At 36.1% G+C, this 24,487-nt stretch overlaps 1 protein-coding gene across 1 annotated transcript in view; it reads right to left on the bottom strand.

Moving 5' to 3' along the window:
* alphaCOP (coatomer subunit alpha) overlaps nt 1–24,487 on the bottom strand; it is a 222,021-nt gene that overhangs the window by 128,779 nt on the left and 68,755 nt on the right. Inside the window, exon 4 of the mRNA XM_090386490.1 lies at nt 21,968–22,288. Within this exon, the coding sequence (XP_090242616.1) occupies nt 21,968–22,288 (321 nt within the window). The remainder of the gene's footprint in view (nt 1–21,967; nt 22,289–24,487) is intronic.

Here is a 24,487-nt window from a genome sequence, read left to right as displayed (position 1 = left end):
TGAAAGGTGCACACAAACTAGAAGCAGCACAAATGAGAATTTTAAGACCATTATTAGGCTTTACAAGACTAGACCACCAAAGAAATTTAGATATCCACAAGAAATTAAAAGTAGATAACATAGTAAATGACATAAAATGGTATCAGAAAAAATGGATCAGCCACCTAGAAAGAATGAACCCAGACCGAATCCCAAAATTAGCCCTTAACTACAAACCTACAGGCAAGAGAGATGTGGGTCAACCAAGACAACGATGGCAAGATCAAGACCACCTCCAAGAGCTACAATGGAATATGTCTTAAAAGACCTAAACTGGATCAAGTTCATCATGATGATGATGAATATAAATTAATGACACCGCTTTCAAATTTATTTATTTTATTAGGCAAAGTGTCTCTCTCTAGAGCAGGGATTCTCAACAAGATAAATGCAAGAGTACCACCTGTCTCCACCTCTGAAGTAAACTGTATAAATTGGGAGTAGCTATTAAGCCACTGAAGTGCATCCTCCTCTCTCCTCTTTTGGACCACGGTGAAAGTGTCGTCAACGTACCTCTTCCATTTCTTCATGGGAAACTGGAACTCATCAAAAACTCCACTTTTTAACACTTCCATGGTCAGATTGGCCACGATGGCACTAATGGGAGAACCCATGGCTGTACCATAAACCTGTTTGTACATGATTCCTTTAAACACCATAGTGGTGCTGGCAAACAAAGTTCTACACCTGAACAAATGTCCTCTATACTCAAAGGCGATCTGTTAACCAAAGAGCGGGTTTCAAAACGCGCTGTGTGCAGCTTCCTGGGCAGAGGTTGCACACAGTTGTGTCCCAGGTAAAAGATCCAATCGCAAAGGACCTTAGTAGTGGAGTTTTTTACAGGATAAAATGCCTGGATTGTGGGGTATGTGGGCGAAACAAAACGGCGGTTAAAGGATCGTCTGGGGGAGCATTTAAATGCTATAAAAACCGCTGATTTTAACAAGTCTGCTGTGGCCGAGCATTATTGGGAGAGGCAGCATTGAATCTCCCTAGAGGATGCGGTTATTGTAGATTGAGCGCATGGATTCTGGGAGCGTAAATGGCTCGAGAGCCTGCGAATCTGTTCATCCGACAACAATACCATGAATAGGGGCAGGGATATGCGTTTGTATACCTCTGTCCCTATTCAAATAGGGGTATGCGTTTGCATCCCCTATTTGAAACTATTGTCCTAAGTATGGATGCACGGTTTTGCTTTTCGCGCTCCCGAGCTATTTCCGCTTCCAGTTGTGACCATGTGCCGATGGAATCACGTGGAGAAATACCGTGAGCCTGTTATATATAAGGAAGTGTTGACAGAAGATTCATTACTGTTCAGGAAGGAAGCTGATGCTTCCGAAAGCTACAGGTTTTATCGCTTTTAATCCAGTTTATTTTAGGTAATTTTATTATAATGAATTTATTACAGTTTTAATTCTTATATAGTGTATCATAGCAGTTTTATTTTATTTTATTTTTTACATTAAATTTTATTGTAAATATGTTATTTTAATTTGTAAATTCTAGCCACAGTAAAGAGTCATTCAATTAATAGTTGGTATATGAGCTTATTTATCGTCAAGACACCCTGCTACAATTTGATAACCTTCTGGCATTTTTCTTCCTTAATAACTCCTCATGTGTGAATGTAGATGCAAAATGCTCATTCAGTTTGTTTGCTATCTGAGTAGGATCATCAACAGTCAAACCATTGATATCAAGTGGACCAATTCTAATGTATATTCTAATGCTGTTGGTATTAATCTAATCGCCTTTTTATACATTCTGAAATGTTCTATTTCTTGATTGATGAGATTTTTATCATCAGGAGATTTAATCTGTCGTTTCTTTCCTCCTAATGATTTTAGTTTAGCAATTAATCTCTTATTTATTTCTTCTATTTCATATGTTGTTACAGTATGTATAAATTCACTAGGCAGTTTTAACTCATTAGCTTCTAAATATGCTCTCTCTCTAATCCTTTATCAGGATCTAATATAAGAAATTCTGTATATTCAATCGCTTTTGATTTTTTACCTTCTAAGCTAGCTAAGCTATTTTCAACTATATTCTTAGATATTGCTTCAATAGCTATACTTGCAGGTATAGCTTTTAGCTTTTCTGTAACAGGTTTCTGAAATTTCATATTTTCTGTTAAGGATCTTCTTCTAAAAGTTTGTTTATATTATATATTCATTCGTTTTACTGCAACAAATTTTAATAGTTTGGATATCTCAAGATGATTTTTCATTTATAAAAAACTTAAGTTTTAAATGAAAAATGCAACTATTAAAAATTATGAAACAGATGAAAAGAAATATATTGATATGCATGTATTAACACCAAAATGGCCTTTTTGCCTATTAATTTGTGGTCCTAGAGGCTCTGGAAGGACTAATTTCCTAATGAATTTCATATTTGATTATCTATGTTAATAAGCTATATATTTATGCAAAAGATTTAAGTGAAGCAAAATATGAATATTTACAACAAATATTTGAAGAGCTACATGATATAATCGGTGAAAAATTATAAAATGGAAGACCCTATTGTTGCTACTTTTGACTCAGATATTGATAATGTGATTGATATTAATTTACTTGATCAAGCTAATCAAAATCTTATAGCCTTTGACGATTTTATTACTGAAAAGAATCAAGAAAAAAATAGACTTATTCATTAGAGGTAGAAAGAAAAATGCTTCTGTTATTTATTTAACACAAACCTATTATGCAGTACCTAAAAATATTTGTCTTCAGTGTAATTACTTTGCATTTTTTGCCTTTCCTAATAAAAGAGAAATAAATGAGATTAGAAATGAACATGCTATTGAACTGAGTAGTAAAGAGTTCATAAAATTATTTACTGAAGCTGTTAAAAAACGGTATGTTTCTTTTTTTTTTTTCATGTAATCGATAAGGTTACTGACGGGAGAAATTAAAATATACAATAAATTTAGACAATAGTAAATGAACTACATTTACTATTTGGTGTTTATAAATGTTGGGAACACTTTCAGTGATTTATTGCACAAAGACTAGGGCAGATATCACTGTTAACATACCTTGTGAAAGAGAAAATGTCAATTTTTTTTTACACCATATCACTTCACAATGATTCAATGTGGGAACCATGTGTGACACAGCAAATGTCCACATGGTAATCGAACTCTTGACATACCCAGTCCAGCATATCCTGTGTGATTGTGGTGGTAGCTTCTTCAATTCTCTGCTTTAGTTCCTGGATGTCATGTGGCAAAGGTGATACATAAACACAATCCTTTATGTAGCCCCACAAGAAATTACACAGAGTTAGGTCCGGTGATCTCGGTGGCCATTTCAAGAAACATTCATTCCTTTCTCCAGCACGTCCGATCCGGCACTTGTGTAGCTCGGTGTTAAGGTAGGCCCAAACGTCATTATGGAATTGGGGAGGGGTCCCATCTTTCTGGTAAATAAAATCATCACTATCTTCATGAACTTGAGGCATCAACCATTGCTGCAGCATATCGAGGTAGGATTGCCCAGTTACAGTAACGCTGACTGGCAGTGAATGATGGAACTACACCCTCGGCAGAAACAACTGGGAGACTCTCACGTTTTCTCTTTCACATGGTATAAATAAGTAAATGGTATCTCTCTCTCTTATTCCATGTGCAATAAATTATTGAAAGTGTTCCCACCATTTATAAACACCCTGTATTATAGTAAATTGGGTACTATAAGATCAAAAACTAGTAGAGGTGAAAGAGAACCTCCTGGTATAAGTTTTAAATTAGACAAAAATAGTAATTTAGATATTGATAATAAGCAGCTGAAGAATTTTAAGTATCCTGAACATGAAAAAGACTCAGTAACTAAGAAATATGTAGATGAGAATGTTATAATTATATTACTGAAAGAATGCAGAAAGAAAACTCATTTTTGAAAAATGATGTAATCAGTTTTAAAGAAGATGAGAAATTAAATAGCAAATTGTTAGATAATGCTCTCAACATAAAAATGGAGAATGTGTTAACCCTTAAAAATGACATCTACAATGCAAATAGAAAGAAAATCACAAATTTACTTCCTCCTGAAGATCCCAATGCTTCAGTATATTTTATACAGTGCAAGGAATAAAAGAATAATTAAAGTAGCTAATGCTCAAGATGACGATGATGATTTGTCAATAAAGCTTATGTTGATCAAAAATTTAATATACAGAATGCATTATCTCTTTCCAATGGGCCTTACAATGCATTAGGAAAAAAAAATAATCAATATACAGTAAACCCCTGCTATTTGCGGGGGTTACGTTCCTGAGAAATGCCGCGAATACCGAAAACGCGAATACTGAGTTATGGTTCCCACAGTAATAAAGGGGTTCCGTTCCAAAGTATGAAATATATAAGAAAAACTAGTCTAAAATTTTGTCTATGTATGTATTATATGTACCTTCATAATATGACTATGTACATAGACAGTACATAGTGAAATGCAAGCATATGGCATCGAAATGAAAATAAGAAACACTTTAATATTAAATGTAATATTTATTATAAATTTCAAACAAATCTTTCAAACCAGCGCCTTTGCTAGCTAAAAAGCTTATCGTAGAACAAAAATTTGAACACATTTTAATAGAAGTAAACAAAAAAAAAAAAAAAAAAGACAATTTATATCAGCAAAGAAAAATGACATATTGAAAGTTGAAACTTCACCGCCATTAGGTTATTTACACCCATATCTTGAAATTACTAGAATCATTTGGAATTAAAGTTGCTTATTTTATAAATTTCACTGTTAAAATAGCTCTCTAGCTATAACTTTGAACTTTCAACTTATCACCAGAGAGATGGCAATGGCAAGGTTTGCGAAGATGGATCCTGACAGCGAACAATTCTTAAAAGTTAACAGAGGGATAAATGATATGCTTCCTTGCTACAAAGAAATCTACGATGAAAAGAAAAAAGCCACCATCCAGTCATCCATTAATATGTTCTTTCGTAAGGTTGAGCAGCCGACCCCTTCTAAATCTCCACAGCCCTCAACCTCCTCAGCAGCATACTTATCAGCTGAAGACATTGGTTCTGGCAACGATGCTTGAGAAGTAAAACTTACTTTCATTATGCCTGTCTCCTCTCTTTTTTTGTAATTTTATAATTTTGAAATTTTTTAAATTGCACGTTTTTGTAATTTTTCCTGCGCATGAGATAAAAAACTGAAAAATACAATAAATAATTCTATTCACATGTTCGTTGAACATTTTCTTTTTTGATTCAATCAATTCAGCAAGCACAGTTGCAAGTGCTGCATAAGCATTGGGGAAATTCCTGCATAAGCATGGGTTCTGTAGAGTTCTGCGGAACGCAACCCTTACGTTAATCAGGGAGTAGTTGTATATTAAACAGTGATAACACTACAGTTAATGTAAATAAAATTGTAATATTAACAAATAATGGTTTTAACATTTTTAAAGGATGCAACTCACCTTAAATAACAAATACTTTTGATTTTAACAGATATAATGATACTATAGATCCCTCAAAAGATTTAACTTTTGCACAAATAGCCTCAAAAATAAAAAATAATGAAATCTTTAATGAAGGATTCACTAAACGAAGAGAACTGACCAAAAAAAGTAAACTTATATGCTTCTGGTTACCCCTCAATAAAATTTTTGGGTTTTGTAGAGATGTCAAAAAAGTTTTCACACGAGTTGAAACCACATGTGAATTAGAAATTCAGATGAAAATATATTAATTACTACAAAAAACGACAAAAAATGCAAATTTCAATTAGAAAAGCTATCATTATGACTTCCACAAATTAAACCATCATTGACTACAGAAAGTAATTTTTTACAAAATATTATAACAGGAGAAACTGTTAACTTGTTATAGGAAACATTCTGATAAAGTTGGTAAACATATCAAATATTTTAAAAATTTAAAACAGAATTTTGAGCAATGTAACACTGTTATTTCCTTATTTCAGAAGAACGCACAAACAAATGTCAATGGAATGATTGTGTCTTATAAAATTGCAGAAATTGGTAGTGTTCATGCTGAGACTTAAAAAAAAAAAAAAAAAAAGGTAAACTGCAGCCATTATCAACCCACTGCAGGATGAAAGCCTCCTCAACAATTCATGCTGAGGGAAATGGACCATAATCTGCTATGCTGGTTTGACAGATCGACCGTATTTAGCAGTGGGGGCTTGAACTCCAGTCTAATCAAACAGCGTGTGCTACTGCACTCCAGCTACAGAAGCCTTGAGACTGTTAATGCATTTTTTTTTTTTTTTTTTTTTTTTTTTTTTTTATGAAATCCCCCAGACACGAGAGGTATTAGAACCTATAGTACTTAGTACCGTGCTTGGGTTGGAGGTTGAGAAGATATTTGTAGACTTGAACTTCTGTAGACTGTAATTTTCAGGAAAGACATATGAAGGAGGGTTGTTCCAGAAAACGGCAATTGAATGAATAAAAGAGGAAGATGAAAAGTTGGTTCTATGAGTTTGAAGTTGGACAGTAAGTGGATGTTGGCTGGTGGCGGCACGTGTTCAGACTGTTTTGAAAGAGAGAGCGGGAATTATAAAAGCCAATTCAGAAGAACAGTGCCCATGGAAGTATCCGCAGAAAAGGCATGCAGCAGAAACAGTGCATCTATGAGACAGCAAGTGGAGAGGGACTGTTAGAGATGAGTCTAATTAATCTAACTGCCCTTTTCTGAATGGAATCTAGAAGCCTGAGAGAGGTTTTGGAGGAACCACCCCAAATGTGGGAACAATATTCCATGGTAGGGCAGATTTGTGATTTGTACAGAGTGAACAGCTATTAAGAAGAAAAATAATGGCTAGAGCGAAAGAGAAAACCAAGTTTTTTAGATGCAGAAGAAGCAATATTTGTAATGTGCTTGTGTCAAGAGAGAGAGATTAGAAGTCAAGGTTATCCCCAAAACAGATATATCAACTTGCCTAGAAATCGGAGTTTCGCAAAAAATAAGTATAGGAGCAGAAGAATCCTTTTTGTGAGATATAAGACAAGACTGAGTTTTAGAAGGATTGAAATCAACTAAGTTGTCTTTGCCAAACCAGAGAATTACCCGGAGATCGACATTTAAGGAATTGGTAGTGGATATTCGAGAAGTAGCCTTGTGCAGGCAAAGTTTTTACTGCTTCTGGAAATAGAGAAGTTTTTTTTCTGTTTTATTAGCTTAAATTGGCATATTAACTTATTTTCTAGAGTAGCTTTATATTCCTAGTTACGATACTTAGTTTAAAGTTCAACTTAGATAGAGATTTTGTAGGTTATTCCTTAGTATCGGTAAGGGTATCCAATCCATGTGATACATGTTTTGCAGCTCTGCTGAATGGGAAGTTTTTAGCCATATTTAGCCGCTTTATTGACCAATTGTTATGTTAAATTATTTTCTATAAGTAGCTTACAGACCTAGTCAAGATCCATGGTTTATTCTGAATTGAGACAGCTAGATTTTGGAAGTTAATTTAATACTTAAGTGTCCGTAGATTTACCGTTCGTAACTTGCCGCCATTCTTATACAATACAACGTTATATCCTGAACTAGATAGTATTAGCTTAGTATAGTATAGTATATTATATAATATTGTCAATTAATCAGTAAAATCTATTAATCTTGTTAAACTTCATTGTCAATTAAATTGTACTTTTTAACTAAATACATATACAGTCGATTCCGGTTATTTGGGACACATCGGGACTAGTGCATTTTGGCCCGATTAAACAGCTGCCCAAATTATCCGAAGTTTCACATAAATAGTTACAAATACAATGTACTCCCCCCCCCTTTACAATTGGTTCACTGTTCAATCAAATCACGTTACGATGGAGTCACCATTGTAAAGTACCATTCACTATACGATGTGTAATAAGCACCGGTCATTGTGATCACGTTTGTGAATTGAATTTTAATTATATTAAACAGCGATTCTAATTAGCAAAAATAGGAGGAATATTATCCATAGGCTATAAAAGTAAAGACATATTAAGTACAAATTTACCCTTTATTACCTCACCAATTAAAAAATTAAATGATACGTGAAATTCGGAAGAATATACGTGATAATCGGAATAATTAATACGTACTGTAATATGTACATACTAACTAAACTAGTTGACATTTCTGTTCAATGTCATTTGTGGGTGGGGGGTTAATATTTAAAACAGTAAAAAGATAAGCAATCAATAACAAAGAACACCGCACACACACAAATTGCAAGTAACACGATACGCGCAAGTGAGAACGGAGTAACAAATTACGAAGCTTTAAAAATAGGAATGAAGAGAAGAGCCTGAAAATTATTATTTTTTTTATGATTGAAGATTCCATAGAAGTGTAACCACATTTCACCATAATAACCCACAGAATTCCAGCTGTCGGTATTATCGCAAATTCAATAAGATCGAGTTTACTATCAGTTTATGATATATTTCACTAACACAAAAGCCCAATAAACAGGTGATTGCTAATTGTTTTTATTGTTTTATGGTTGTGACCTCCAGAAATTCGACCGAACTACGTGGTACGGTTGGGGGCAATCGTAGGGTAATCTTCAGTGCTGCGGTCTTCTGCCCCGATTAAACAGCATTTTGTCCCAATTAAGCGAAGTAAATCCTGGCTATTTTCTCGATTGAGTTCTGTTTTTTAAGATTTGCCCCAAATAAACGGATGCCCCGATTAACCGGTGGCCCAAATAACCGGAATCCACTGTAACGACTTAGGTTGTACAAACATAACACAATTAATTAATACATAACTTGATACGGAAGTTATATAAACGGAACTCGTAGATAATACTCGATACAGAAAAATATATAGAGATTATATAGTGTTATAACTATATTGGGATACAAGTTTAGGGTTATAATTTTGTACTGAAATTGAAATTTTATTGAAATTAAATTGAAATCATGACAGACCAGAGCAGCAAAGCAAAAGGCTCAAGCTAATAGGAGTGCTGTGGCTCAGGGGAGAACTGAGGGGGGGGGGGGGCAGTTCCCTCTGAATCACAGCCTTTTAAAATGCACTGCTTGCTTGATGTTTGTGGAGACAGTCGGGTACGGGACATGATATTGCCATGGGGGATGTCTTTGTGTGTGCGCGATGTAAGGAGTGCACGGAAATCAGGCGACAACTCAGCATTGTTACGGGCCTATATGAGGGCTTGAAGGACAGGGTGGATGCCCTTGAAGGATCTAAATTGAGGGGCCCATCAAGTTCTCAGCTGCCCACATAACGCCAGAGCTTGCACTTGATCATCACGCAACACAGCGGCAACCCCCAAGGCAGAATGCGCTGGTCCCACAGGAACTAGCAGTTGTTGGTGACTATTGTCAGGGAAACGGGGAACTTGGTATGTAAAAAGGATAGGTGGAACAGGACCAGGGTAGGTCTGCCAGGGGCAAAGGTTGATGATGTAGTAGAGCGGATATCATCTTTTAAGGGCACAAAAGGTGATATTGTTGTACACGTTGGCACTAATAATATTAAGAGTAGGAGACCGGCAGAATTACTTAACAAGTACAGGTCACTGTTGAAAAAAAGCCGTGAATTAGGGTTGAATTTGAAAGTGTCTGCAATTCTGCCCAGACACAATAGGAGGCAGTATATGATGAGAGCGTTGTCAATCAATTCGACCCTGGAACGATTGTGCAAGGCTCAAGGTGTAGAATTTTTTCAGCCTGGTCTGTACTTGTTAACAGGACAGACTGCTTCTACAGGGATGGGATACACTTAAATAGAAAGGGTGCAAGAATATTTGCTGATGCCATCGAGGCAATCTTAGGTGGGTCGGAAAACAGCTAGCTTGGGGGGATACAAGGACTAATAGATTAACAGTAGTATATGGCAGAGGTGAAAGTGATTCTTGCACTGCTTCTATTGGAATGAGCAGCAGCCTGGAAAACAAGATGCAGGGTACTTCAGAGACTGCTGGAAGTCATTGCAGTACAAATAAACACATGGGTTGTGTTAGGGTAGCTAAGAATAGGAACAGGTGCATGTATACTTGTGTGTACACCAATGCTAGGGGTTTGGTAAATAAATTTGATGAATTTCAGGTATTGCTCAAAACATCAAAGGCAGATATTGTTGGGATATCAGAGACGTGGTGTCACACAGATATAAAAAATGCAGAACTGGAATTTCAGGAGTACAATGTGTACAGAAAGGACAGATAGGATAGGAAGGGAGGAGGGGGTTATGCCATTAGTTAAGAAACACATAAAATCCAAGGAAGTGAAGCCAGTCGACATCGCTGGACAGTGCAGTGTTGAGTCAGTTTGGTGTGACATAAGCATTCAGAGATCAAAATTGAGAGTAGGAGTGTGCTATGGGCCTAATGACTCTAATGAGTATAATAAGAAACTGTACAGGGAAATAGAGTGGGCCAGTAAATCAGAGAGACTTATATTGGGAGGTTTTAATTTCCCAGATATTCACTGGAATTTGTGGGTTGGTCACACACACACACAAACAAGATTTGTGGATTTATTGGATGATTGTTTTCTACATCAGTATGTTCGTGAGCCAACTAGAGGGAATAACACTCTTCATCTGATTATCAGTATTAATTCTTCATGGATTAAGAATCTGCAGATAAAGGAACCACTAGGTGGCAGAGATCATAGTGTGCTGAAGTGGGATTTACTCAAAGAGGTAACTATCATCAAGGGTAAAGGGAAGGGTTTTTGCTTTCGTAAAGGAGACTACAATGGGCTGAGACAGTATTTAAATTCTATACAGTGGGACCAACTGATGATGTTACCAACAGCAAATTCAAAATGGGAAGCATTCAAAGAATTTATCTTGGAAGCTACTAGGCTTTACATACCAACTAAGAAATATTGTTCAAGGTTTAGGCCTAAATGGATGTCAGATGAACTAATGAGACATATGGCAGAGAAGAAAAATGCTTGTTATTGTTATTTTGGTTTTTAGGAGCATTAGCAACTAAGGCCATATTGCTCCGGGATATGCGGTGGTCATTCCCTGACCTTTCCGCATTCTCCGTATTTGGTGGTGACGGGCTCGAACCCCGGTCTAATCAAGAAGCGTGTGCTATGCACTGCTGCTCCTTCCCACCTGGCTACGGAGGCGCCCGAGAAGAAAAATGCATGGGATACATATAAATTAATTGGTGACATGGAAGCCTATGATAGATATAAGCTGGTCTGTAACAAGTCACAATGAAGATTAGGTAGGCAAAGGCAGATTATGAGAAATCCTTGGTAAAGGATGAAAAGAAAAACAGAAAAGAGTTCTTTACCTATGTAAACTCTAGAAGGAAAGTAATGAATCAGATTGGTCCACTGGATATTGATGGTTCAACTGTTGATAATCCTGCTCAGGTGGCTAACAAACTAAGAGTATTTTGCATCTACATTCGCACATGAGGAGTTATTCAGCGAGGGGAAAGCCAGAGGTGAAGATAACTCTGGCAGTGAGCTAGATGATTTTGTAATAACTGAGAGGAAAGTGGAGGAGAAATTGTTGAGGATAAACATAAAAAAGGCACTCAGGGTGGATGGGATCTATCCAGTTATATTAAAGAAGGCAGCAAAGGAAGTAAGCAAACCCTTAGCCATAATTATGAGAGCTTCTTTGGACTCAGGAGTGGTACCCATAGACTGGAGATGTGCAAATGTGACCTCAATTCACAAAAGAGGATCAAAGGCTGACAAAAGTAATTATAGACCTGTGAGTTTAACTTCTGTTCCAGGAAAATAAATGGAGGCACTGGTTAAAGAAACACTGCACGAGCATCTACACAAGACTTCAGTTATAGCTCAGACACTGCATGGTTTTGTTAAGGGAAAGTCTTGCCTGACCAATTTGATTGGATACTATGATGCTGTCACAAAAGAACTGGATGCAGGGAATAACTTTGATATTATATATTTGGATCTTAGAAAGGTTTCTGATACTGTTGCACATGGAAGACAGCTGCACAAATTGTGGCATTGGAGGCAAATTGCTGCTATGGATAATAAAGGGATGGTTGAGGGGGAGAAGACAGAGAGTAGTAACAATGGACACTGCTCATCATGGACTAATGTTATTAGTGGAGTCCCTCAGGGTTCAGTGTTGGGTCCATTGTTGTTTTCTGTATTTATAAATGATACTGATGATGGTATATCAAACTTAATGTCCAAGTTTGCAGACGATACAAAGGTTGGCAGGGTTGTTAAGGACACTACTGACAGTATGCTGCTGCAACAGGATCTGGAAAAGTTGAGCAGATGGGCTGAGAGGTGGCAAATGAAGTTTAACATTGACAAATGTAAATTACTACATATGGGAAACAGCAACCCCAGAGCAACGTATCAACTCTGTGGTACTACACTGACAGTGGTAGAGAATGAAAAGGACCTGGGGGTAATTGTGCAGGCGGATATGATGTTCTCTGAGCAGTGCAGACAGGCTGCAAGAGTAGCTCATGGTGTCTTGTCAATGATATACAGGAATATTGTGATTTTAAATGTTTCTCACCAACCAATAATAAAATAAAACACGGATACAGGCTGCAAGAGTAGCTCATGGTGTCTTGTCAATGATATACAGGAATATTGTGATTTTAAATGTTTCTCACCAACCAATAATAAAATAAAACACGGATACTGGAATTTTGAAAACTGTGTTTACTACTATATATTTAAAATAACTTGACAACTAAAAAAGATAAAATACATAAAATATATATATATACATCGAATAAAATATTAAAATACCGGGTTAAAAGCGATAAAACCGACCGTAGCTTTCGAAGGCTCCTGCCTTCTTCCCGAGTGGTAGCTTCCTTGTACTGCGGTGCATCTTAAGTACCGGCAGGTTTCCGGGCTAAATCACGTGTTTATCGCCACATGTTCTATTCTCCTATGTACTGGGACCAGAAGCGGATCTGGAGCGCGTCATACGAAATCATTCATCCCTTCTGAGGATCGTGAGATAAAGGATTCCATTCATTGTAGGATTGCATTCCTACAAGAATAATTTCACTGATATGATCTGAGCAAACGTTGACATCAGAAGTTTTGAAACAGTAATCCGACCAAGGAAAAGAAGAAAAGAAGTCTCGCAGGTCATCCCATTTTGCATTCTTGTAATGCGAAACAACACAAGGTTGGGAATAGCCATGAGATAAAGGGTCCATTGGAAAAGAGACAATCACCAAGTTGTGATCTGAGGTACCTAAAGGACCACTCAATTCGACCGTGTACTTAGAAGGGTTGTTTGCGAGAAAAAGATCAAACGTATTGCCTGTATGATTAGGATTGTCCAGTATTCTTGTAGGTAAATGAACAATCTGTGCTAGGTCATTAGCAATTGCAAAAGCCTCAGCATCTCGACCTGCTGGGTCGGTATGACTAGAAAATGGAAGCCAGCTGGAGTTGTGAACATTAAAATCACCAAGGAAAATTACCTCACTGTTAGGAAAGTTGGATTCGAGAAAGTCAAGTTGCAAAGAGAGGAAGTCGAAGAGCTCCAAGTGATTAGTAGAGTTCGGAGAATGGTAGAGACAACAGATGAATTAGACAGAATGAGGTAGAGAGATTTTAAGCCAGAGAAGATTCCAAATTACCAAGTCTCTGACAGGGAATATCGGAATGGAAATATGCACAAGTATCACCTTTGAAATGAAAGGAATTATACAGCAAATAATTTGGGCAACTGAAATGAGCAGCAGTTGAATCAACCAATAACTGAGATTCTATCAGAAAAAGTACACAGGGTTTGGCAGACTGCAAGTGGAAATGGACATAGTTGAGATTCGAACTGAGACCACATATATTTGTGAAATGAACTAGGAAGTGTTTGGGAGGTTTAGATCTTTTTGCAGATAAGCTTACTATATTAGCTTGACAATTCATGGTGTATTCAATAGTAAGAAAAAAGTGGGGAGGGGGGTGGCATGATGTAAGAAGTAAGGAAATTTTTGGATATGGCGTACACATGGTAAGAATATACCCAGATCCTTGACATAACGTGGCCTCGACAATACCCCCCCCCCAGATGGAAGTTCGAAGAGAGATGGAAGTTTGTTCTAGCAATCAACCACCCGCTGGCTAAAGGCATACTTCCACACATCTATCCTACAACTCTCTTTCCTCAATTTGAATTTGTCCTCTCAGGCATTATTCTGAGCAAGAGGAAAAGTCCAATCAGCATTGAGCATGCTCAAACCATTCAAAGCTTTATACACCACAATCAGATCACCTAGCAGGTGCCTAGTCTGCAGACACTAATTTCCAAAACTTAAGCCTTTCTTCGTAAGAGCAACCCTTTGTGCCATTCAGTAATCTTGTTGCCCTTACATGTACTCATTCCAACAGCTCTACATCTGGAGGCCTTAAAATGAGGCCTCCAGATCTGCATACACTACTCAAGGTGTGGCCTGATCATTGCCTTATACAAGGGAATAATCACCTCCTGATCCCTGCTAGAAAAATTCCTGTATATCATTGACAAGACATCATGAGCTACTCTTACAGACTGTCTGCACTGTCAGTGTAGTACCACACAATTGATACGTTACTCTGGGGTTACTGCTTCTCATATGTAGTACTTTACATTTGTTAATGTTAAACTTCATTTGCCACGTCTCAGCCCATCTGTTCAACTTTTCCAGATTCTGTTGCAGCAGCGTACCGTCATTAATGTCATTAACAACCCTGCCGATATTCGTATCGTCTGCAAACTTGGACATTAAACCTGATAAACCATCATCAATATCATTAATGAATACACAAAACAACAATGGACCCAACACTGACCCCTGGGGGACTCCACTAATAACATTAGTCCACGCAGAGCAGTGTCCATCGATTACCACTCTCTGTCTTCTCCCACTCAACCATCCCTTTATCTATAGCAGCAATTTGCCTCCAATGCCACACTGCTCCAATTTGTGCAGCAGTCATCCATGTGCAACAGTATCAAAAGCCTTTCTAAGATTCATTGCATCCAGCTCCTTTGTGACTACATCATAGTATCCAATCAAATTGGTCAGACAAGACTTCCCCTTAACAAACCCATGCTGTGTCCGAGCTATAACTGAAGTCTTGTCTAGATGATCTGCAATGCTTCTTTAACCAGTGCCTCCATTAATTTCCCTGGAACAGAAGTTAATCTAACAAGTCTGTAATTACCTGTCTCCCCCTTTGATCTTCCTTTGTGGATTGGGGTCACATTTGCACATCTCCAGTCCATGGATATCTCCCCTGAGTCCAAGGAAGCTCTCATAATTACGACTACTAAGGGTTTGCTCACTTCCTTTGTTGCCTCCTTTAATATAACTGGATAGATTCCATCCACTGCAGGTGCCTTTCTTATGTTTATCTTCAACAATTTCTCTTCCACTTTACTCTCAGTTATTACAAGATTATCTAGCTTACTGCCAAAGTTTAATACACCTCTGGTATTCCACTCCCGGAATAACTCCTCATGTGTGAATGTAGATGCACAATTAGTTTGTTAGTTACCAGAGCAGGATCATCAACAGTTGAACCATCGATACCAAGTGAACCAACCCGATTCATCCCATTCCTTCTAGAGTTTACATAGGTAAAGAACTCTTTGCTGTTTTTCTTTACATCCTCTGCCAAAGATTTCTTGTCATCTGCCTTTTTCTGTTTTAAATCTTTCATTAAGTGGTCAGTTCATAAACAAACTATTAGTATTATACATGTTAGCTAAAATGTGCATGAAATAAAATTGCTTAAAAGTGGTCAGTTCATAAACGAACTATTAGTATTATACATGTTAGCTAAAATGCGCATGAAATAAAATTGCTTAAAAAAAAAAAAAAAAAAAAAAAGTGGAACTAATATATGGCAGATATTCTTTATACAAAGTTACAAATCCTTCCTACTAAAAATATAGCTGATTTATGAATAGATTTTGAATACAACGTAAACAAGTTAAAAATAATTAAAAAGAGATACTGATATTCACCTGATAACAGAAGTTTATGATGAGGAAAGAAATTTATTTTAAATTTAAATCTTATTAATTAAATTTAAAACATTTAAATCTCAATGTTGATTTAAAATTGATTTACCATGGGTTGCAAAACAATTCTGAACATATAAGTTAATTCAAGTACAGAGAGTAGTATCCATTGTAACATTGTTTATTGAAAACCACATTAAAATCAGATAATTAAAATCATTAAAATCAGTTAAGGAGTTACAGCAGCTTAAAGTTTAATGAGGATTCTAATTAATTATCTATCTTTAGCTTGCATATATTGACTGTACAAGACAATCTGAATTTTTAAGCTACAGTTATGGTAATATTTACTTTTACTGATAAAAGGTTTAATTAGTCCTTACAAGGAGAACCGCAGTTCTCTATGAAGCAAACTTTGTACCTTGTAGAAGGCAATCCAAAATGAAGGAAGTAAAAATCATTATGATTGCAAAAGAAACATATTAATTCACAAATTAAAGCCCTTATTATCATAATAAGGAATGAAAAAAGGCATAATTTAGAGTATATATTATAAAATATTACGGTAAATAATGGTAAAATAAGAGGTGGAGGAGTGATTTTAGGTAAAAGCTTCCAATCAGAGCACTATTGTTTTGAAATTAAGACTTCGGAAAATAATTACAGTAATGTTTATACATTACTGTAATTATTTTCCAAAACGCAATGGCCTTATTTGTTTTGTTACATTTTAATTTTAAGACATTTTTTCAGAGTATTATTAACTTATAAAATAAATAGAATTTCATTATTTTACATTCTTTTGCTTTCATTGTATACTTATTCAATTGCAAACGAATATTTATTTTGAATACAGTACTTAGGCACGAAAAGTGAACATTATGTGTTGAATTTGTAATATATACAGAATTTAAGTGATTATTTCAGTTGGTGATCACTGTAAGAGTCTGAGGATGTTATTGTGATGCTAGCTCAGCAATAGATGTTCCTCAGGTTTGAGCACTGATCATTTATGCAGTCTGCAACCAGAACATTTCCCATGTAATGCTTGCTTAACTATGCTAAAAGGAGGTTTGTCAGGAGTTTGACATGGCAACTGGTCAATATTATCCAGCCTCTACGAGGAAAAGGCTACGGGGGGGGGGACTTAGCTCTGTAGTAAATGAGCTTCTATAGTTGAGTTAAGCAAAAGGGAAATGCACAAATGGGAAATGAAAATAATTTTGATTTTTGTAATTTATTTTAATGATTTTAAGGGAAAAAGGGGTATTTTTAATTATAAAAAGTGATTGAAAGCACTTATTGCATTAGAAATGTAAATAATGTTATTTTTAAGGCAAAATTGGGTGTTGTTAGAGCTCTCATTTTTCTGTATTAGTGAAAGTGGAAAAGTGCATTAGAATCCCCATTCTCTATACTACTCTGGTTGCAACACGTGTTCAGACTGGAAGAAGAAGAGAGTTGGAATTATAGAACCTAATTTAGAAGAACAGTCCCCATGGAAGTATCTATAGAAAAGGCACGAATCAGAAACAGAATGTCTGTGAGACAGAGAATAGAGAGATTTTGTTAGAGATGGGTCATTAATTAACCTGACATGATCTGAGCAAATGTTGACATCAGAAGATTAAACAGTAATCTGACCAAGGAAAAGAAGAAAGAAAATCTAGCAGATCATCCCATTTTGCATTCTTTTAATGTCAAACAATACAAGGTTGAGATTGGACATGACAGAAAGGCCCCACTGGAGAAGAGCCCACCACCAAGTTGCAATCTTGGATGCCTAGAGGACCATTCACCTCAACTGTTTAGTTGGAAGGGTTGTTTGTGAGGTCATTAGTAATTGCAAAAGCCTTGGCTTCACAACCTGCTGAGTCTGTGTGACAGAAGCCAGCTGGAGTTGTGAACATTAAAATAATCAAAGAAAATGACCTCGCTGTTAGGATAGTTGGACTAAAGAAAGTCAAGTTTCAAAGAGAGGAAGTCAAAGAGTTCCAAGTGATTAATGGAGTTGGAAGAATGATAGAGGCAACAGATGAATCTGACAAAATGTGGTAGAGAGATTCTAAGCCAGAGAAGATTAAAAAAAAAGAGATTCCAAATTACTAAGTTTCTAACAGGAAATATCAGAGCAAACATATGCACAAGCACCACTTTTGAAGTGAAAGGAATCATACAGCAAATAATTAGGACAACTAAGATGAACAGTGGTTGAATCAACCAATAATTAAGTTTCTATATGGCAAATTTATAGCAACTGTTGTAAAAAGTAAATCCATATGCATAGCTCTTTCTGCATATGAAAGATAATATAGAAAATGTACAAAATATAACACTTGTGTTCGCAACAGATAATGCATTTGATAGAGGAAGGTATCCCAAGATCAGAGGAAATTGTAGCAGTATTTGTATCGCAAGATGGAGCACTACCTGGAAGGATTGACTTTGTTCTTCAAATTATGGGATTAAATTAATTGACACATATTTCAAATTTAAATCCACATGTCAATCCTATGTGCAATCCATTGTATTTACGTGCAGAAAATACATACTACACAGTTACATAATTTTACCAACTATCTTCATTGGCAGCCTATGAAATATGTTACAAAATTACCATGATTCTATGAACATAGTCACAAGATATGGAAAGAAAAATACATTTCTTACGTTCATTGCCAATCCAAAATAGAAAGAGATCACCAATAATTTAAAACACACAAGACAGCTGAGAACTGTCCAGACTTGGTAAAGTGTGTTTTTTTATCTGAAGTTGAAACAATTACTTGATAATCTCTATAAGAAATATATATATCAGTGGCACACAGAAAGACACTTACTTTATTTTGTAGCTAGTGAAGAATGCAATGTAATGGAAAGAGCAGGTACAAAAGATACAAAATTAACAGCCTACTTCAACTTATGTTGTGAAGATGAATCAGTAAGACAACTACAAGGGCTGTTCAATAAAGAATGATCATAATTTTTCATGAACAATCATTCTGCTTACTAGTTCTGAGCTGCAGAATTTAAGACCAAACTAAAGCTGCATTACATAGCAACCGTGCAGTTGACTCATGCACACAGTATGACCTTAGTGGTCAGTCAAGTTTATGCCTATTCAGTTTCACCTACGTAACAATAGATGGTTATTGAAGATGGTGAGGTTCTGCACAAGGTGATAACAAGATGAGGCATGGCTTCATCATTTCGACCCAGAGAGTAAGCAACTAAGCTCTGTTTGGAATTCTATGTCATTGCCAACCCCCCACCCCAAAAAAAAAACAAAAGTTGGGGCTTCTGCATGAAAGGTTATGGTTATCTCTTTTTTTTTGACATTCAGGGAACACTTAATCTAAATGTTTGCATCATACGACTGAACTACACACTTTGTGGGATCACATTCATCACAAACACCCACAACTGCATGTAGGTGGGTGGATGCTGTATCACAATACTAAACCTCACATTGCTCATATTGTCGCCGAGAACTCAATCAGCATTAATGTCATGTGTTCCTCATCTGTCCTTTTTTTTTTTTTTTCCCAAAATTAAAGAAGAATCTACTAGGAAAATGTTTCCAGTCATCAAAAGAAGTTGGAAAGACACTGGAGGCAAGTCTCAAATGCATGTCAAAAAATGGCTTCCACCATGTTTTTGAAGAATGGCAGCTACTTTGAAAAGGACAATCAAAATATGGATGATTAATAAAGGTATGCTGTGAGAAAAAGAAAAAAAAATTATGGTCATTCTTTATTGAACAGCCCTCGTAATTACAGAGAAATTCAGAACATTATACATGGGATAAAACTAAATGGAAAATGAGACAAACACAGTTTCAAAATGTATAGGAACATTAAAATATGGAACATTCAAATGTTCCATATTTTATTAGTACATATTAGAGGAACTCAGAGCTATGAAAACTTACAAAAAGTTAACAATATCCTTTTTCTGACATCTATAGCAGCTGCTGAAAAAATGATACTACTGGACAGCGATGATGAATAGTCTCACTGTCTTGAGAAAGTGTCAATATTCTGGATGTCAAAGCACCTCCAATAATTATTTGCCTTCATTTGTGTATCTTGTGCACCTGAAAATGTCAAGGAACTATGGAGGTCATTCCGAGATGCACTTTCTGAAGGATGTGTGACATGAACAAGAGTTACCATTTAGCTATTCAAGGAATAGAAGAAATTCTTAAGAATCACAGAATCAACTGCTGCAAGATTGGCTTACCAAAATCAAGAGGCATATTTAGATACACGCGTATACAATTCAAATGAAGAAAAACAGAAAGGAGAAACAGCATGTGCACAACTGAAGGATGAGCAGTGGCCATATATAACAAAAGTGGTGAACTTTTCTTTGTCGACGGACCAGGAGGAACCACGGGAAATGTCCATAAGAACACAGATCTTTCCGGTTGTGTGGACTGGCACTGCAGCACAACTATTGGATGGTAGAACAACTGCACATTCTTTGTTTAAGTTACTGATTCCAATCCACAAAGGATTTTAAGTAAAGCTTCACTCTTTAATTTGGAACAAAATATAAGTTGTTCCGAAGGAAGCTTTAACCGTCAGTGACAAGTTTTTACAGGATCTTTTGAAGGGTCAATTACCATTTGGTGGAAAAGTTTTTGGTGGCAACTTTAGAGATTCTTCCTGTGGTTAGACAAGGTAGTCAAACATCAATCATTGAAGCCTGTGTAAAGCAAAAGCTTTGGAATTTGATCAAATTCAGGAAGCTCACACATAATATGCGAGCTACAACAGATAATGAATTTAGTTAATGGTTACTGAACCTTGGAAAAGAAACACTGCCCACAAATGAAATGTATCCCAAGTCTATCGAAATACCAAACAGACAGATACAGCATAAAAGTAGCTATGATGATCTTATCCAGCTTATATTCCAAACAGATTCCATTAATGAAAGTAATATTAACAATCTAAACAATTCTGCAAAACTGTGTCAAAAAAAATGAAGGTTGCACCGAAATAAATGATCACGTTATGAATGCTTTAATCCAACACAAATCTAAAACTTACTATGGTGTAGACATTATAGATTATGAAGATCAGTTGGATGAACAGCTATACCCTATTGAGATTTTGAACAGTTTATCATCATAAACTGTTCCAACAGTTTATCCAGTTTACCATTGCATAGACTACATCTGAAACTAAACACCATTCTAATGTTTATTAGGAATTTAAACTCTGATAAAGGATTAGTTAATAAAACATGAATGACCTTAAAAGGCTTGCATGAACACTGTATCAGCAGCAGAAGTTAGTGGCACTGGAAAGACTATTTCTCATTCCCAGAATTCAGTTATGTCTTTCAGATCCTACAATTCCTGATCAAAATTGCATTTGCAATGACAATCAGTGAGGCTCAAGAATAGGCCCTTAAATGTGTTTGAATTTACCTACCATTGCCCATTTTTTCCCATGGTCAGTTATAATGGCTTTTTTCAGAACTTTCTCATTTAAGAATGATGTTGTTACTATTACTGGAGGACATTTATAGCACAGACAATGATAACAACCAACATAGTTTTTAAATAAGTATTATAAAATAAGAATAACAACAAAAATATCTAAATAACATTTTGTTTATTAAAATATTTCATTTTCTAAATGTGTGAATTATTCACACAGGTACAGCTGATAATATAAGAAATAAATATCATAAGTTAATGTAAATGTAGTTTACAAACAGTTTCAGTAAAGATTAGAAAAAAATTCTATGCATATCATTTATCCCTGTAGGTGAACAATCAATTTAACTGTTATTTCTTGTAAATAGATTATAGTGAATTTTGATCAGCTCACAAAAGGTAATCAAAATGTACTAACAGTTCATAAAAGAGAAATATCTTGAACCTATTTATGGAAAGCTGTAAAAATATCAACCATTTAGACAAAGCACATTAACATAAAGACAATGGGCAAGCCTTACCTAAAAACTGGACATCTGCTTCCTCCTCGTAACTGGAGTACTGCCACATCTTTAGAGGTACTGAAATCTAGTCTGCGTAAGTAACGTTCTTTTACATAATACAACAAACTGGCATGGACAGCAAAGGCAGGCCTCTCCCTCTCTAATTTAAATATTATCATGCCACTATCATGACCAGCAGCAAAAAGATTGAGGGTTGGATGAGCTGTAAGGATCCAAAAACGGTCATGTTCTCGTCTAAATGTGTGGACTGTGGTGCGTTTAGACATATCCCATACACGAATGCTCTTATCCTCAGAATTACTTAATATTAATTCTTGTCTATTTAAAAAAAAAAAGTACAAAAAGCACAGTTAGAAAATTTCAGCTAATTTTCAAGAAATGTATACATTTTTGGCCATGAATTAATTTATATTCTACTATAATTGAATTAAAAATTGCTTATTTTTTCAGTAAACAACAGCTAAAGATATATAACCAACAAAATAAATTAGTACATTGAAGATCATGTTATCCTAGGTATATTTTTATCCTAGGTTTATTATTATATGTTATCCTTGGTTTATTATTATCTTGAAGCTACTATGATGTGGAAAAACAATTTGAAAAGCTGTAATCAACCAATCTGATGTTTGGTTCCGGGACACAGTGTGAACCCTGATATAAGTGGCACAACCTCCACATGGTTAGAGCTGGGGAGAATCCTGTTGTTTGCTGACAGGACCAAACAAGCAAACAATGAGATTGGGTACAAGGTTGACCTAAGATTAATCTAGTTTTTCTGTGTTAAACCCAAACCTCTATCTGAGGCATAAATTTATCCACTGAGCATGAATTTGTGTTTATACAATTTATTGTGTGCCAATTAATTAAAATGTATCTGAGTTATTTGAAATTTTAAATTGTCTGTCTTTTAGTTAATATTAGTATTGGCAAAATCAATCCAAGAAAGCAAAAGTTTTACAGCACCAGCAAAAAAAATAAAAAAAAAAAATTCACTTCACTTGCCCATTGCTTCTAATGATTTGTCCAAACCCTCTATATTTCTTCAAACTACCCACTTTCAACAACAGGTGATGGCAATTTATTCCAAAAATTAATTATTCTGTTAGTACTGAAAGCATATTTACACACATCTACATATTTACACTCATCATTAAGAAGAGGGGTCTAAGGAGCTATATGGCATTGTTAATTGGATAGATTGCAGAGTGAGAACAAATACACTTGAATTATGGGATACTTATAGAATAGCAAAAATCACAGAAGCCATGAATGCATACATACCATTACAAAAATATTGCACAAGGAGGATGCTGAAATGGATGGTTGGTTGGTTAGTTATTTGGTTTTTAGGAGCATTTTCAACTAAGGCCATATTGCTCCGGGATATGCGGTGGTCATTCCCCGACCTTCAACATCCTCCGTATTTGGTGGTGACGGGCTCGAACCCCGGTCTAATCAAGAGGCGTGTGCTACGCGCTGCTGCTCCTTCCCACCTGGCTACGGAGGCGCCGCTGAAATGGATGAATGTGGAGTTCATGCCGGTCATATAGAGCAGAAAAAGACGGCATGGTATAATTACAGAAAGATGAAAGTGCTGAAGCCTAAAACAGCTACAAGTTGATTTGTAGAGTACCACAGATAAGGTTAGCGAGACTAAGGCTGCATATATGAAAGCACTGGCTAAGAGAGCAAAGAATGGGGACAAAGAATTTTTCATATATGTAAATACAAGAAAAATGCAGATCAGATCGGACCCTTGTGCACTGGGTATGAAAAAGTCTACAACAACCCAGGTGATGTTGCAGATGAAGTGAACAGGTACTTTGCATCTGTCTTTATTGAAGAAAAACTCTTCATGCTGAGAAAAAGGCTGTGCAAGTGAGGCTGAACAATATTAAATTAATGATGTCGTAATTACAGATGATTGTTTATTAGAAAAACTTTTGAGCATAAAGGCAAGTAAGGCTCCCGGAGTTTATGACATATACCTGTAGTTTTGAGGGAGAGCGTGTACTGAACCCTTGGGGGTTAATTATGAGTACATCTTTGGACTCAGGGCAGGTTTCTTTGGATTGGAGAACTATCAACGTAGGATTATAGAAAGGCCACCCTTTCAAGGCTTTTTGGCCTCTCTTCGGTGCCCACCCACTGACACTGAAGAGAGGCCAAAAAGCCTTGAAATTATACTGTCTGGGTGGTGGTATCCACCGAGAAAAAGTAACAATAGCCTACTCCATTGGTGGGCTTTACTTATTTGAGGTAGTGCAATATCATGGCAACTTGTTTTGAAGGTATTCACAATATGAGATATAATTAAAACAATGCCAATTCATCTACCTTGGTAGTTTACTACATATAAAAATGTGATTGCATTAACCAGTCTCCTTCGTAGTCTAAGACTAGCCAAAAAGATGTCTTTTGGGTCTAAACAATTGTAAACCATCAGGCATCTCTCATATTGTGGAGTTATACTTCATAACTGGGTTGTCACTATTGCAACACCAGGGTACCTGC

Source organism: Mastigoproctus giganteus, chromosome 12 (assembly GCF_048544385.1).
Source record: "Mastigoproctus giganteus isolate SK-2022 chromosome 12, ASM4854438v1, whole genome shotgun sequence".
Classification (NCBI taxonomy): Eukaryota; Metazoa; Arthropoda; class Arachnida; order Uropygi; family Thelyphonidae; genus Mastigoproctus; species Mastigoproctus giganteus.
Note: the sequence above shows the minus strand (reverse complement) of the source record. Positions and strands in the feature narration are given on the sequence as shown.